Source organism: Chelonia mydas, chromosome 5 (genome assembly GCF_015237465.2).
Source record: "Chelonia mydas isolate rCheMyd1 chromosome 5, rCheMyd1.pri.v2, whole genome shotgun sequence".
NCBI classification, from domain to species: domain Eukaryota; kingdom Metazoa; phylum Chordata; order Testudines; family Cheloniidae; genus Chelonia; species Chelonia mydas.
The window spans coordinates 70,027,833-70,042,899 of record NC_051245.2 but is presented as its reverse complement, the minus strand read 5'-3'; the positions used below and the strand labels follow the sequence as shown (position 1 = coordinate 70,042,899).

The 15,067-nt window shown below is 39.6% G+C and overlaps 1 protein-coding gene across 14 annotated transcripts in view; it reads right to left on the bottom strand.

Annotated features, from left to right (window-relative positions):
- Positions 1–2,858: 2,858 nt before the first annotated feature.
- Positions 2,859–15,067, bottom strand: part of APC (APC regulator of WNT signaling pathway) — a 201,085-nt gene continuing 188,876 nt past the window's right edge. For all 14 annotated transcript variants that reach the window (XM_037901538.2, XM_043547784.1, XM_037901544.2 and 11 more), the window contains 2 exons: positions 11,651–11,865; positions 2,859–10,307 (listed from right to left, as the gene is read on the bottom strand). In XM_037901538.2, the coding sequence (XP_037757466.1) occupies positions 3,722–10,307; positions 11,651–11,865 (6,801 nt within the window). In that variant the 3' untranslated portion in view covers positions 2,859–3,721. The remainder of the gene's footprint in view (positions 10,308–11,650; positions 11,866–15,067) is intronic.

The window sequence follows — 15,067 nt, the reverse complement described above, 5'->3', positions numbered from 1 at the left end:
AATCATGCAAGCCATCCCACATACAAGAGTACATGAAACCAGCTACAGAAGGAGAGTCTCCTTGGGACCTTTAGATGTGGTCTCCTGGTAAGGAATAAAGAACTCAGACTGTTCAGTGAAAGCCCTGGCTGAGAACAAACAGTAGATGGTGGCATCAAGTAACAAGAGAAGCTATCAGTTGACCTTTCACCATTGGAATGTCCATCCAGTGGGTAATATTGTCTTCGTTAAGGAAGGAATTTTTTCTCTGAAAAACTAACCACAAACAAATTAACTCAGGACACACAAACTAGACTTTCTTTACTAGCAGGACAGAGGGAACTTTTACTGTGTTTTTTTCTTTATAAATGTGAGGCTTTGCCAATAGGATAGGACCCTCCACCTCAGCTCTGACCATGACAAAGGCTTTTGCAAGCAGGACTGCAAGAAATAAAAAAGGAAGGGAAACATCTACACAGTAAGTTGGATTCTTAGTATTAGTTCTGCCTACTCTGTTTTTGGACTGCTTACCTCTGGAAGACTTCCTCTCACCAGCTGAGGGTGATTGTGCAGAAACTGAATTTTTTTTGCTGCCTCAATGTCTATGGCAGATAGGTCTGAAATGTCACATGTTAGACAAAGATGCATGGACACACCAGCTAATAAAGTCTCACCACAAGAGACATATGTTCATTATCCTTTTGGTTGTCTCCATTTTCCTTTCCCTCATCTGGGGAAAAACTAGATAGGAAAATTCTAGAATGAGTAAGAAGGAACTCAGCGGTCAATTTAGCAGACAAAATATTCTGCAGTTTCATGGCCCACATGTGACAAGCAAACATTCATTAATTTGTGGACTAAGTTTGTTCTCCCTCCTGTACAGTTTATAAGATCCAGAGGCAAAGGTGAAAAATTCTTAAATCGTATTCACTGCACACGTTTGGCTATGAAGTTTAATTTTCCAACACCACCTGTGAACTTCTTAAATTCTGGCAACATGGGTTCCACTTTAAATCTCTAGTAAGCTGCTGGAATGGCTCAGCAGAAATAAAACAGTAATGAACAAGAGTAAATCTATAGCAATATGCATCAAAACAGGTTACCATTAAGCAGAACATACATAATAAAATTCCCCAATCTGGCATTTGTCTAGCATCTGGATGTACTTCCCACAGCCTGACTTCTGAATTTTTTTCTCTCTCCAGGAGCTGTTTTTATAGCTGAGCTGTACAAGGGAAGAGGAAGTGAGGCTAGAGTTAACCCCTTGAAACCAGAGTGTGCGCTTGAATCCTTCATGGGTCCATGGATAATGGATGCTGAACATAATGTATATTTAGATATACACACATTTAATGTTAATTAGTTTCATGATATGGATGAGATTTAATGCAACAGGAATCAGACACTAGGCTAGTGTAAACTGAACCTCCTGTACTATTGTGGTATGCTTTGATATACCTTACTTGATTAAAAGACAGACACAAAAATTGCATCCTTGATATGAAATGTGATCTTGCAGCTAAAATACTAGACTGGAAATTCTGGGTTTTATTCTAAGACTTCCTGTGTGACTTGAGCAAGTCATTTAACCTCTCTTTGTACCTTCATTTCTCTATCTGAAAAATGAGAATAGTACTTATCTCACAGAGGTGTTGTGAGAATTAGTATTTTGAGACCTCACATTTAGCGTATTATTGAAATGTAAGGAATTATTTATTATTACATTCACCAACACTTCTACATAAATAATATCTCTAGGAATGTTACAGCAAACAAATGGGAAGGGAGAGAAAGTACAAAATAGCAAATTAAAACATTTTCTCCTTCATAGAGGGTTTTTTGAGTCTGCATTCAGTGTAGCCCAGATTGACTTTAATGGGAATGCTTTGTCTGCAGTGGCTCGTATGTTTTGAAATGCTACAGGTCATAAATATTCAAAATTGAAGATAAAAATAGATTAATTTCAACACTAGATCAAGTGCAACGGCTATGGATGCCAAATACTCAATACAACTCTCTCATACGCTGTTAAACTGACATGTTTGTATGAGTGCCTCACCCCTAGGCATTTGATGTCAGGAGATCGTGAATGCTGGTACCAGTAGTTAGATTGATGACTTTGTAATAACAAAAACCAGTTAAGTTTCAGAAAAGCTGAGTTGCTACTCCTGGTTTGATCAATTGTGCAAAAACATGTTGATACATTTGTGCAGAGGACTTACTGTTATTTTATCTGAGGATTTCCTTCAGAAACAGTTTAATAAGCATCTCTACTTTAAACCAAAGCTCATTTCACTTCAAAAGGCTTCAGGCATTGAATATCACAGTTCAGGAACAAATCTGATTTTTTACCATGATACTGAAGATTTAATATCTTAGAGCTTATTCCCTCCGCCTCTTAATTTTTTCAAATAAATCCAAAATGTATGGAAGTTTGAAATCAGAATAAAAAGTTGTCAGACTCCCAATTTCATATTTTCCCAATTAAAAAAAAAGAAAAGTAGTAACCATACTTTAAAAAAAAAAAAAATCTCCATGTTATACACACAATATTCCAGGCTATGCAGTTGTGAAACAACTACACTTCTTGGCTCCTAGACATACTCTGCCTTTAGTCTTTTTACGCACCTGAGATGTGTGAAAGTCTGTCAACTGCAAATAGAGTACAGAAGACCTAGGGCCTGATCCTGCAATCCTTACATGCATTCATAACAAACCATTGATCAATGGGAGGATAAAAGTCAGAGAGCATGAGGCGTGTCTAAGACATGCTTGATCAGGCTTTAAGTCTAAGTGCATTATACAACATATTTTAAGGTGACATCTCAAAATGAAATATTGATTTCTTCAGCAGTGCAGAAGTAACACACAACAAGATCTACATACAGTAATAATTTATTCTGAAATGTTCATTTTAGTTTCTGTTGAGACATCATCCACGTCTCATTAATAAAAGAGCAGCCATCTCACCTCAAATACCAGAATATACAACAAGTTACAGCATAGCAAAAATTCTATCTACTTTCAGATAAAATCTAGTTCAGGTAAAATAATTCTGTTCAAGGTTTTACAGTGACACAGATTTCCTTTTTTGCAGAACACAAAGAAAGTGTAAATTGTTACACTATATCTATCTATGCACATTATGTGACCACAGAAATGTTAATCATTACTTCAGAAAATGAACCATCATTTCCATTCATGCAAAAAAGCAGGCTGGGAAAGCTTGTTCAGCAGAAACCATATTACTGTGAATTTCACAGCCACATGATTAATTATAGGGTTAGATGGATTCACAAATACCAAAACTGAGTATATTTTTTGCATAAATACCACCAATTTTTCCCTGATGTAGTTTAGTCAGTTTGTAATCTAGAAATGATTGAAACAGCAATATAATTGTATCATCTCTATCTGTAAGTGTTCATTATTTCAAGACAAGCAATATTTAAAGGATCATGGGATGGGATGCTAATTAAATACATGTAAAACATACTGTACAAATATACTTGCTTGTAGCGATTTTATTCCAAACTATCAATCAGGTATCCCTCCAAAATATTACCAGTGAAGACAAAGTATACTATCAAATATGGCTTCCAGAACAAGGACCCTCTACAGGAATCAAACCTATTTACAAAAACAAACAAAAAACCCCAATCCCCAGTCTTTTAAAGTTTCATTTGAAACAAAATTTCTACATAGCACTTGTAAATAATACATCAGTTTTTTTTTAATTTATTTAAACAGAAGTCACCAGGTAAGACCCAGAATGACGTTTAGGACTCTGAGTTCCACTAGAGTCTGTATTTTCAGTCTTTGAATCTCGTTTCTTTGTGCTGTTATTTACTGGTGTTGGTATCTGTGATGGTCGAGCAGAACTGTTGTCTGCACTACTCTTTCGTGGACTTGGATTGTAGTTGAAAGGAGTCACTCTTGCTGCAACAGCTCCACTAGGTGAACTGTGTTTGCTTGAGCTGCTGGAACTGAATGGTGTACGTTCATTAATAATGCTTTCATTGGTCTCTGGTGCAGGAACAGGATTACTCAGCACAGGTTTTGTTTCAGTTCCCTTCTTATCTGGACTATCTATCTGAATGAATGAATTCAGGCGATTTTCTAAACCCATTGTGCGAACAGGAACATTTCCATTCCCTGCATTTTGTTTTCCCTGAATATCTTTAGAATCTTTACCATTCGCATTCCCCTTCTCTAAAACACTGTCAATAACTGGGGGAGTATTTCCAGTAGGTGATCGTCCAGATCTAGGATTATTAATAGGGCAGTCTTCAATCCTCACCCACACATCCTCAGTCTTAGAGACAGCAGGTGCCATCTGGTAAATTAAAGTTTTTGAATCAGCACCATTTGTAGCATCTGAAGAGGAATTATGAGAAGGATTACTCATTATCTGAGAAATTTCATTTTCCTTTATCTTTCTCCACGTCCCTTTTGCTGGTACTTGACTTTCTTTAGTTTGTATGTGTCCAGAAAAAGAACTTCCATGTTGCTTTTCATCTTCACTTTTTGCCTTTTCACTGGATTCTGAAGAAGCAGACAGAATTGAGGAAGAACTTCCAGTTCTACGCCAAGTGCTAACACGAGGAAGTGATGAAGAATGCTTACTGTGCTCACGCTTCCATGTTCCTGATCTATTGATTGGCAGTCTAGATGGACTCTCAGAATGAGAGCGAGCTATATCATGACGTTTTGCTGGTCTCCCATCATTATATTCTACAGAAGGGTTAAGATTAGGAGGTAATTTTCGCCAACCACTAGCCTGTACAGTTGAATGAGAAGATAAGGACATATCAGGAAGTGATGGACTTAAAACTGGGGTCTGTATTTGGGATCGGGTGGGAGAATCGGGTCTAGAAGGAGACAAAGATTCAAATGAAGCTGACTCTTCTAATTTCCTTCGTAGAGTTGGACTTGGAGCTTCTTTAATAAAAGTTGACTGGCGCACTAGAACAGGTCTCTCTGATCTGTCAGATTCACTTCCACTGGATTTTGTGGATGACATTCTAGATAGTTCAACCTTTTTGTTTGAGCCACTACTACTAAGAATTTGGTTCAAACCTTTTGAGGCAGACTCACTTCTGGGAATACCACTAGCACTTTTGGGTAACCCTGTTTGTTTTGCAAGGTTTTGCTGGCTCATCTGTCTGCCTGGTGACGTGTATGACATTCGTCCTGAACCCGAGGACTTAGTTGAAGCTGTACTGGGAGATGAAGTCCTTGGCAGTTGAGACAGTTTGTTAGGAGGGCTTATACCGTTTCTGCCTGGGGAAATTGAGCTTCGACCTGGAGACTGCAGAGGTCTGCTTAATGGCTGCTGTTGAGGTCTAGAAGGAGTGGAATCTCTAGATCCTGACCTAGAAGGTCCTTTACTTGACCCACCCTGTTGAGATGGCTGCCTGGTTATAGGACTTGGCTCTGATTTCACTGATGACTTGGCTCCTCTCGGGGAACTAGTGGAACTCTGACCTTCATTGGGACTTTTGGAGGCTGTGTTCTTGAGTGGGGGCCCTTTTTTTGAAACTGGACTTGTACTGGAAGAGCTATTTCGAACTCCTGGAATGTGAATCATTGTCCTACCTCGTGAGATTGAAGGCATATTTGTTTGCTGGGGCTGTTTCAACTGGCTTGAAACTTCTGAATTAGAGCGAACTTTTCCTGTAATCATACTTTTATACACTTTCTTTCCTCCTTTGATTCCTTTATTTTCCGACTCTACTTTTTTAGTTTCCAATGTACTTTTCTCCCCTGGCTTAATAATTCTCGGACCTTTATTACTAGTAAAGGGTTTTTCTTCTTGGTCTGGAGTAAGATGAAACGGTGACCCTAAAGAAATTCCAGATTTTAGTGAAAGGATGGAATCAGAGTCTGATGAAGCTTGTCTAGACAGTGAAGCAGCAGCAGCAGCTTGGTGTAAGCTGCTAACTATAGAATTTGCACCTTCTTGAATAGCTTTCCAATCAAAATTCTCTGAATCAGGTGAGAAACCATGCTCTGAATCAGGCCTCTTTATATCTCTCAAATCTAGTGTCAGGTCTTCTGCCAATATACCACCCATGTTTCTGGAACTATTCTTTTCACTTTCACTCTTGACTCTTGAGGGCTTTTTCTTTTTAGGCATGGCAGAACTAATGCATTCCTGCAAAAGGTCATCTTCTGAGTCAATACTAAGAGAACTAAGAGAACTGTTTCTAGAAAAACACACAGGTGTATCTTCAACATGAAATGATTTGGGTGCATAACCAGAAGCCTGTGGTCTACTTGATTCCATCTGTGAATCAGGAGGTTCAGTTCGTTTTGTAGTTTCACTTTCTTTGTTGTTGTTGTTTTCTTGATCAATATCACTGAGAGAACTCAAAGATGAATTGCGAGAAAAACAAACGGGGGTATTTTCGATAGCAAAATTCTGCATTTTCTCATCCATAGCTGCGCCTCTGTCCGGGATATCTTTGGATGGTTGAGGGAAAGCGGTTTGCTTCTGCATCAAAGTTTTAGGCTGACTTCTGCCTGTTGGATGTTTTTGACCTTGTGTCCGACTAGCTGACTGCTGATTTGAAGTCTGTTCTGTATCAGTGGAAGCTTTGGTTTCTGTTTCCTTAGTTTCTTTTCCTTTTCTTAATTCAGCCTTCTCCCTAGAAAGGTCAACATCATCATCATCAAAGTCTAGTGAACTTAGTGAGTCATTCCGTGAAAAACAATAAGGAGTCCCCTCAATAGGTGTGTAATGATGAGGGGAATCAAATGCAAAGCTTCCTCTTACACGTTCCTCATTATTTGGAAGTTTATCATTGAAGTCTCTCGAGTTATTTTTGAAGTTCTGTTTCTTTGTATCTTTGTTGTCTGAATAGGTTCTTTCACTACTAAAATTACTTTTTGGCTCTGTGTTTTTTCTTAAGCGTGCTCTGTACTCATTACTTTGAGGCATAGGCTTTACTGGAGATGTTAGCTTCTTTTTCTCACCTTCTGGTTGGTTTTTACCACTTACAGACGAAGATGCTGATGCTTGTTGAATCTGATCCATTATCTTTTTTACCCTGAAAGGCTTGTGGCTTTTTCCCTTTGGCATAGCAGAGTTAATGCACTCTGCAAGAATGTCACCTTCTTCTGTTTTGTCATCATCCAATCCTGAGGTAGACACAGTTGAGTCTTTCCCTCTTTGAGCATCATCTGTACTTCTACCTTCGGTAGGAATGGTATCTCTCTTTTCAAATTCACCTGATTCTGCCCTTGTACCCACATTCTCCACATTGGCCAACTCATTTGGTGGTGATTCTATTGTGAGATCACTCAGAGATGTAGCTGTTGAAAAATTTATTGGTGTACCTTCAACACAATACACACGTGGCATATCATCTCCAGGTGTAAAACTAACATGCTTTTGAGACTGCAATCTATTTTGTGAAGGGAGGAGTTTGTACACCGGCAAATGGCTTGGCTTCCTGGCTACAGGAGGAGGTATTTTTGAAGCAGTTGTTTGAGAAAGCTTTTTGGCTTTGCGTGAAGATTTTGTTGGCATAGCAGAAATAATACATTCTTCTAATATTTCAATATCATCATCATCAGAATCATCTAGTATATCCTTTTCTGTTTCAGTAGGCTTCTCTGCTTTCTTTTCTTGGTTATCCTTTGTATCTTCTGGCTGTTCAGGTTCTGCTTCATTTCCATGGTCATTTTCATGAACAGGAGGCATTATTCTCAACTCTACATCTTTCTGAATAAATGGTTCATCAAGACTCAGAGCACTTAGGCTGGAGGAACAAGAAAATCCATCTGGTGTACTTTCGGTAGCAAAATGTAACAATGTATCAGCATCTGGCAATACCTGAACTCTTTGAACAGCTGCGTTTACAGCTGCTTGTCTAGAACCAGACTCTCTCTTTTCAACATTGGGTACTTTACCTTTAGCTGTTTCTCTCTTTACTGGAACTGCTTGAGCAGGGGGTGGGGTTTTACTTCTACTTGGCGGCATTGTTTGTCCAGGGCTATCTGGAAGATCACTGGGGCTTATAATACCACTTACCATTCCGCTGCAAGGCTCACTTTGAACAGAGCTAGCAATGGAACGGCTTTCAAAACTATCCAAGGAACTTACAGAAGTACATCTGCTAAACATGAGTGGAGTCTCCTGTACGTAATGTTCTGGTGGACTTTTAGGAGTCTGAGCACCACTTTTTGAAGGCGATTTGGCACCTGAAGAAAATTCAACAGCTTTATGTCTAGATGAATCAGAAGGAGATAAACTAGAAGCCTGAAGTCTATTGGATTTTGTTCTAATATGTTGTGATGTTGATGGGACTTCACTAACTGCACCTTCAGTTGACAGAGTGACACTATTGTCTTTCAGTTCTGCTATCTGCAGTGTGTTACTGGCATCTGTTACACGTGTGGCTTGATCACGCCCTATTTCATCTTCAGCCGAGGACAAAGATGACAAAGAGCTACATCTTGAAAAACATATTGGTGTATCTTCCACACAATAAGTCTGTATTGTTTCCTGGTTGATGGAAGGAGTCTTACAGGAGGCAGGCTTCTGAGCATGACCCCCTCTCTGTGCAGCACTTGGATGAAGCTGGTTCTGTCTCTTTGAGCTAGCTGAAGGGGTTGATGTGTTCCCACTACTTGATGAGATATGATCAGTTTTAGTGCTTTGTACTGACGAACTCTTTGAAAAAGAAAAAGATGGTTTCTGAGAAGAGGAAGGAACTTCTGTTGAGTATTTCAGACTATAATCAATAGGTTGATCTACATGGTGCTCCTCTTCACTGTACTTTATACTGTAAATAGTTGGTCTGTCTTCTTCATCTTCATGTTGTTCCCCCTCAGAGTAACGCTCACTGTAGTTGGTTGGCTTATCATCATCGTAATCATCAACCTGGCACAAGGACTGGTTTACTTTCTGATTCATCCCATGAGTAGTGCCTACTCTGTTTTGTTCTGAACTGTTGGATCCTCTTGATCTGAAAAGATCTTGCTGGCCAAAAGGTGACTGGTATTTCATGTGATTATCATCACCACCTTCAGTATATCCAGGATAGGTCGTACTTTGACTTCTTGACTGCCTTTGTTCATTTTGTTTTATTTCATCTTCTATTATATGTTTAGGTCTTGCCCATCTTTCATTCTGTGAGGGGCTTTGCCTTCCAGAATTCAACTGTTCATCTGAATATTTAAGACTGTAATTGATTGGAGTGTCCAGTTCTCCATCATTGTCATCCATATGATTTGCGCTATGTATCTTGTGAGCTAAATCAGCTGGATATTGTCCATAACTGCAAAATTTACTTTCATCATCTTCAGAGTAAGACTCAATGGAAGGTTTCATTTGACCTCTTTTACCATAGCCATCACTACTACTGACGCTATTTAAGCTGTCATTTGAAGCTCTCGTATATTCCATTTTTGCATAAGGCACAGGACATGCCCTGTTTGAATTCTCAGGTTTAGGAAAGTTATAAGTGTTCGAATGGGCATGGGCAGTGGATGTTCTTCTTAATGCATTCCTGTCTTCTGTCAAGCAGTGCATTTCAGCTGTGGATCCAGAACTTCTGTCTTCTTGTGGAATATGCATATTCGTTACTTCTTCCATTACTTTGGCAATCTGAGCTGCAGCAGTAGAGATCTGCATTCCTATTCGCTTAGAGGCATTCCCAGCATTTTCTGTAGCTGGGTGATAGTTGCCTAATCCCATTGTTCTCTCTCTGTCCACACTTCTGTCCTTTTCAGATCGAGAGTTTTCTATATTTCCTCTATTGGAGGAAGAGGAGCCAGGCAACACTGTAGTATTTAAATATGGTGAAAGTACAGTCACGTTACTTGTATTAAAACTCTCGGTCCTGCAAATTCCATCATCATGTCGACTAGAATCCAAAACATATTCGCTATACAGATTTTGCTTATGTCTCTGCTTATTACGGTGAGATGTTTTGGGGCTTAAATTATCAATGTTGTCAAAAGTCTCAGACAAATGCTGAGCATCTAACTCTGCTTCCAGTGCCTTTTGCTTTCTAACATGAAGAGAGGGTAAGCTTGAACCTGGAGACATAATATTGGCATCCTTATACTTTGCAGGCCTATTTGCCATCAGGTTCCTTAAAGCTGCAGCACTGCCCATAGCTATCATTTTGTGCTTTGAATGAATGAGGTTTTTGAGCATGCTAACTGCTCCCATGTCCCACAATGCTTCCTGGTCCTTTGCATTTCGTGCAGAGAGGTTCCACAGGGTCCCACACGCATTACTGACTATTGTCAAACTGTGTGACTTCAAATGCTGTAACAACGTTTGTAAGCAGCTGTTCTCTCTCAAGATTTGCCTGGAATTAAGAAATTGAAAGCAAAAAAAAGAAAAAAGAAAAAAATCAATAAGTAGCATTTCAACAAGACAAACAAAAACCTATCAAGGCTGTAGCCAAATTTTGTCCTTAATCAAGATAAATATTATGATTTCTGCAGCACAAAAGTGTGTTACTTTTCCTAAATTACAGTCTGACTATCAAGCAATTTCTTAAAGCAGTTATCACTTCATTGGTTTTTTTCCCGCTCCCCTACCACCTTCCTCTATGTCAGTCTTTTCCCAGGGGTTTCCTCTGGCTGACCAGATGGATGAAAACCTATCTTTGCAGGAGACACTAATGTTACTATTCAGCATTTAACAAGCAAAACTGATATTGCCAGGGATGAAAGTAACTTAAAGGACTTACCGGTATGCAGGGTGGCCGGGGTCCTGGGCAAGGTGTGTGGGGGTGGCGGCTCTAGGCCCTTGGAAGGGGCAAGAGCCTCGAGCAGAAAGGCCGGGGCTGGGGCCAGACTCCTCCAGCCAGCCCTTCAGTGCTGTGCGGCCTACGCCGCCTGGGGCTCTGGCGGTGATTTACAGGGCCCAGGGCTTTAGCTGCTGGCATGGTATGGCGTACCAATAAGAAAGTGGCCACTGGTACACAGCCGACCATACCGGCAGGGCCGCTGATGCGAGTGGGGCAGGGGAGGCAAAAGGGGCAGCTGCCCCAGGGCCCAATGATTTAAAAGGCCCGGGGCTCCCGGCAGCGGCCAGAGCCCCAAGCCCTTTAAATTGCTGGGCCCCGGGGCAGCTGCCCCTTTTGCCACCCATGCCCCTGCATCAGCAGCCCTGCCGATACGGTCAGCTGTGTACCAGCGGCCACTTTCTTATTGGTACACCATACCGGACTGGAGCGGCTTACTTTCACCTCTGGATACTGCATTTACCGTTTTATAGACTATTACTATCAAAATGGATGGTTTTCCTCACCAAAGCCTTTAAAAATAAAATCAACCTTGATTACGATACTTATTTGGTATATATAGTCACATGAGAACACTTCTTTGTGAATTCTCTTGTAAATAGAAAAGGAGTACTTGTGGCACCTTAGAGACTAACCAATTTATTTGAGCATGAGCTTTCGTGAGCTACAGCTCACTTCATCGGATGCATACTGTGGAGTGAGCTGTAGCTCACGAAAGCTCATGCTCAAATAAATTGGTTAGTCTCTAAGGTGCCACAAATACTCCTTTTCTTTTTGCGAATACAGACTAACACGGCTGTTACTCTGAAACCTCTCTTGTAAATAAATTTCTGCTACAGATTTCAGATTTTCAGAAAAACATGATGCTTGTTTCTTGTAAAATCAGATGGTGCATTTACCTGTGATCCTCATTTGTAGCAATCAAGCTAGAAACATTCCGTAGTATTCCTCCTCCACTTTCAATGATGGCTAAAGTATTTGTTTGGCTTCGGTAAGTCAATGTGCCAACTAAAAAGGCCAGAGCACCATCCACAGCACATATATCAGCTTTATTCTCAGTGCAATGAGCTGACAAATTCCATAAGGCACTCAATACACTTTTTAGGGTGGATTCCTATGACAAGAGTGAAAATGACACAATTAGACCAGGGTTTTCAACATGTTGGCCATGAGCCTCTGGGAGATTCACAAATAGGTTTCAGGGAGGTCGCCATCTTTCTCCCATTTTCTAACTCTAGTGGTTGCAAAGATAACCTTGAAAATGTGAACAAAACATAAACTGATTCAGTGATGCCTGCCTGACTCTGCAGATAGCCTTAAACAACAGCTCTAAGAGGTGTGAACTGCCTCACTGATCTCAATTAAGGCCCGTGAATTATGTAATTCAGTAGCTATGGAATCAGGCATTTTTCCAATTTGCTACAAAATTTGGAATTTTTGTCATGGAATTCATCCTTTAGCTACATTCAGGTGCACCCAATGTTTTGCTTTCTGTCTTCCTGAAGCTACCTCTATTTCTCCAGCTTTTCATTAAAAAAGGGAATTAATTTGATTACAGTGCATACTGCCTGCACTGTTACATGGAGCCAGGGAGCTGAGAAGTTGCAACTACCTTCTCTTTTTTACCTTCTTCTGTTGGTCCACTGCTAGCAATATAACTTTTTTGTCGAACAGATTCAGACCAAAATATGCACCAGAATGTTGGTCCTCTACCACAGTTCTTCAAAAGAGTTGTTAAAGTAGCTGGCAAAGGATTCTGGTAGGGCTCTCAATCACAATTAATTGCACTGTTAAACAACAGAATACCAATTGAAATTTATTAAATATCTTTGGATGTTTTTCTATTTTCAAATATATCGATTTCAATTACAACACAGAATACAAAGTGTACAGGGCTCACTTTATATTTATTTTTTATTACAAATATTTATACTGTAAAAATGAAACAAAAGAAATAGTATTTTTCAATTCACCTCATACAAGTACTGTAGTGCAATCTCTTAATCATGAAAGCACAACTTACAAATGTAGGCTTTTTTGTTACATAACTGCACTCAAAAGAAAACAATGTAAAACTTTAGAGCCTACAACTCCACTCAGTCCTATTGCTTGTTCAGCCAATCATTAAGAGAAACAAGTTTGTTTACATTTATAGGAGATAATGCTGCCCACTTCTTTATTACAATGTCACCTGAAAATGAGAACAAGCGTTCACATGGCACTGTTGTAGCTGGCGTCACAAGGTATTTACGTGCCACATGTGCTAAAGATTCATATGCCTCTTCATGCTTCGGCCACTGGAAGTGCTTCCATGCTGATGACGCTCATTAAAAAAATAATGTGTTAATTAAATTAGTGACTGAACTCCTTGGGGGAGAATTGTATCTCTCCTGCTATGTTTTACCTGCATTCTGCCATATATTTCATGTTGTAGCAGTCTCGGATGATGACCCAGCACATGTTGTTCATTTTAAGAACACTTTCACTGCAGATTTGACAAAACGCAAAGAAACTACCAATGTGAGATTTCTAAAGATAGCTACGGCACTCAACTCATGGTTTAAGGATCTGAAGTGTCTTCCAAAATCTGAGTGGGATGAGCTGTGGAGCATGCTTTCAGAAGTCTTAAAAGAGCAACACTCTGATGCGGAAACTACAGGACCCAAACCACCAAAAAAGAAAATCAACCTTCTGCTGGTGACATCTGACTCAGAGGATGAAAATGAATATGTGTTGGTCTTCACTGCTTTGGATTGTTATCGAGCAGAACCTGTCATCAGCATGGACGCATGTCCACTGGAATGGTGGTTGAAGCACGAAGGGACATATGAATCTTTAGCTTATCTGGCACGTAAATATCTTGTGATGCTGGCTACAACAGTGCCATGGGAATGCCTGTTCTCACTTTCAGGTGACATTGTAAACAAGAAGCAGGCAGCATTATCTCCTGCAAATGTAAACAAACTTGTTTGTCTGAGCAATTGGCTGAACAAGAAGTAGGACTGAGTGCAGGTTCTAAAACTTGCAGGTTCTAAAATTTTACCTTGTTTTATTTTTGAATGCAGTTTTTTTGTACATAATTCTACATTTGTAAGTTCAACTTTCATGATAAAGAGATTGCATTACAGTACTTGTATTACGTGAATTGAAAAATACTATTTCTTTTGTTTTTTACAGTGAATACTTGTAATCAAAAATAAATATAAAGTGAACAGTGTACACTTTGTATTCTGTGTTGTACTTAAAATCAATATATTTGAAAATGTAGAAAGCATCCAAAATATTTAAATAAATGGTATTCTATTATTGTTCAACAGTGCCATTAATCGCAATTAACTTTTTTAATCGGTTGACAGCCCTACTATCTTTACATCCATTGAATTCTTCAGAGAAATCAGAAGACTTATTAAACAGCAACACCACTAAAAAAGGTCTGCTGGTCATCTTACTTGGAATCACTAAATAGTGAAAGCTGCCAAGCCTCGCAAGTAGGGAAGCAGTGACTGTACTTGGTGTTTGTGGGATCAGTTGCTGCCAGTTAGTCAAAGCAACTCCCTTCTCCAGTGATCTAGTCAGCTGATGTATTCATGACATGGCTGCAAATATTTGGGAACAGCCATTCTGAAAATTTAGGAGACCCTGTACTTAATACAACTAAAAGAAACTACCAATGTATCTTCTTCTGCCCAATTTTTAATATTTGTCCAGCATGAGTAGAAAGGATTCCTACATGAGTACTTCCTGTTTTTCTGTCCAACTCAGTACACGAGATATGGGAAGAAAAGTGTTTGAAGCCTTCCTACAGTTAGTTCTCACAACTGGGTTGAATTGGCTTTGCTTTTTTGTTCTTTGCACTGAAGGTTTCTGAGATATGACAGGAAAACACATGCATAGACTAATGATTAAAATCCTATCTATTCCACCACAAGCCATTCGGACACTATGTAAATAATCATGAAGCTTTGAAGGCACAGAAGACTGCCAGAAGAAATGAAAATTGTACTTTATGAGGCTGTAAAAGCTGTGAACTTAATTAAAGGTAAGCCCAACAATGCACACATTTCACTATTTTATGTGAGGAAATGAGCACTCAAGATCAGCAGTTCCTCTTCCCCAATAAGGCTTTCATGGTAGCAAAGTTTTGGATCACTTGTTTGATCTCAGAGAAGACAAAGATTTCCCTTGACAAATAAGTCTCTGATCAGCATCAGCTTGCTCTGAATGATTCTCTTCAAGGGCAAGATATGCATGGATTCTCAACCCCAGGGGTGAAAACTCCCAGCATGGTCCTGAACAGATGTCAGGGGTCGCAACCA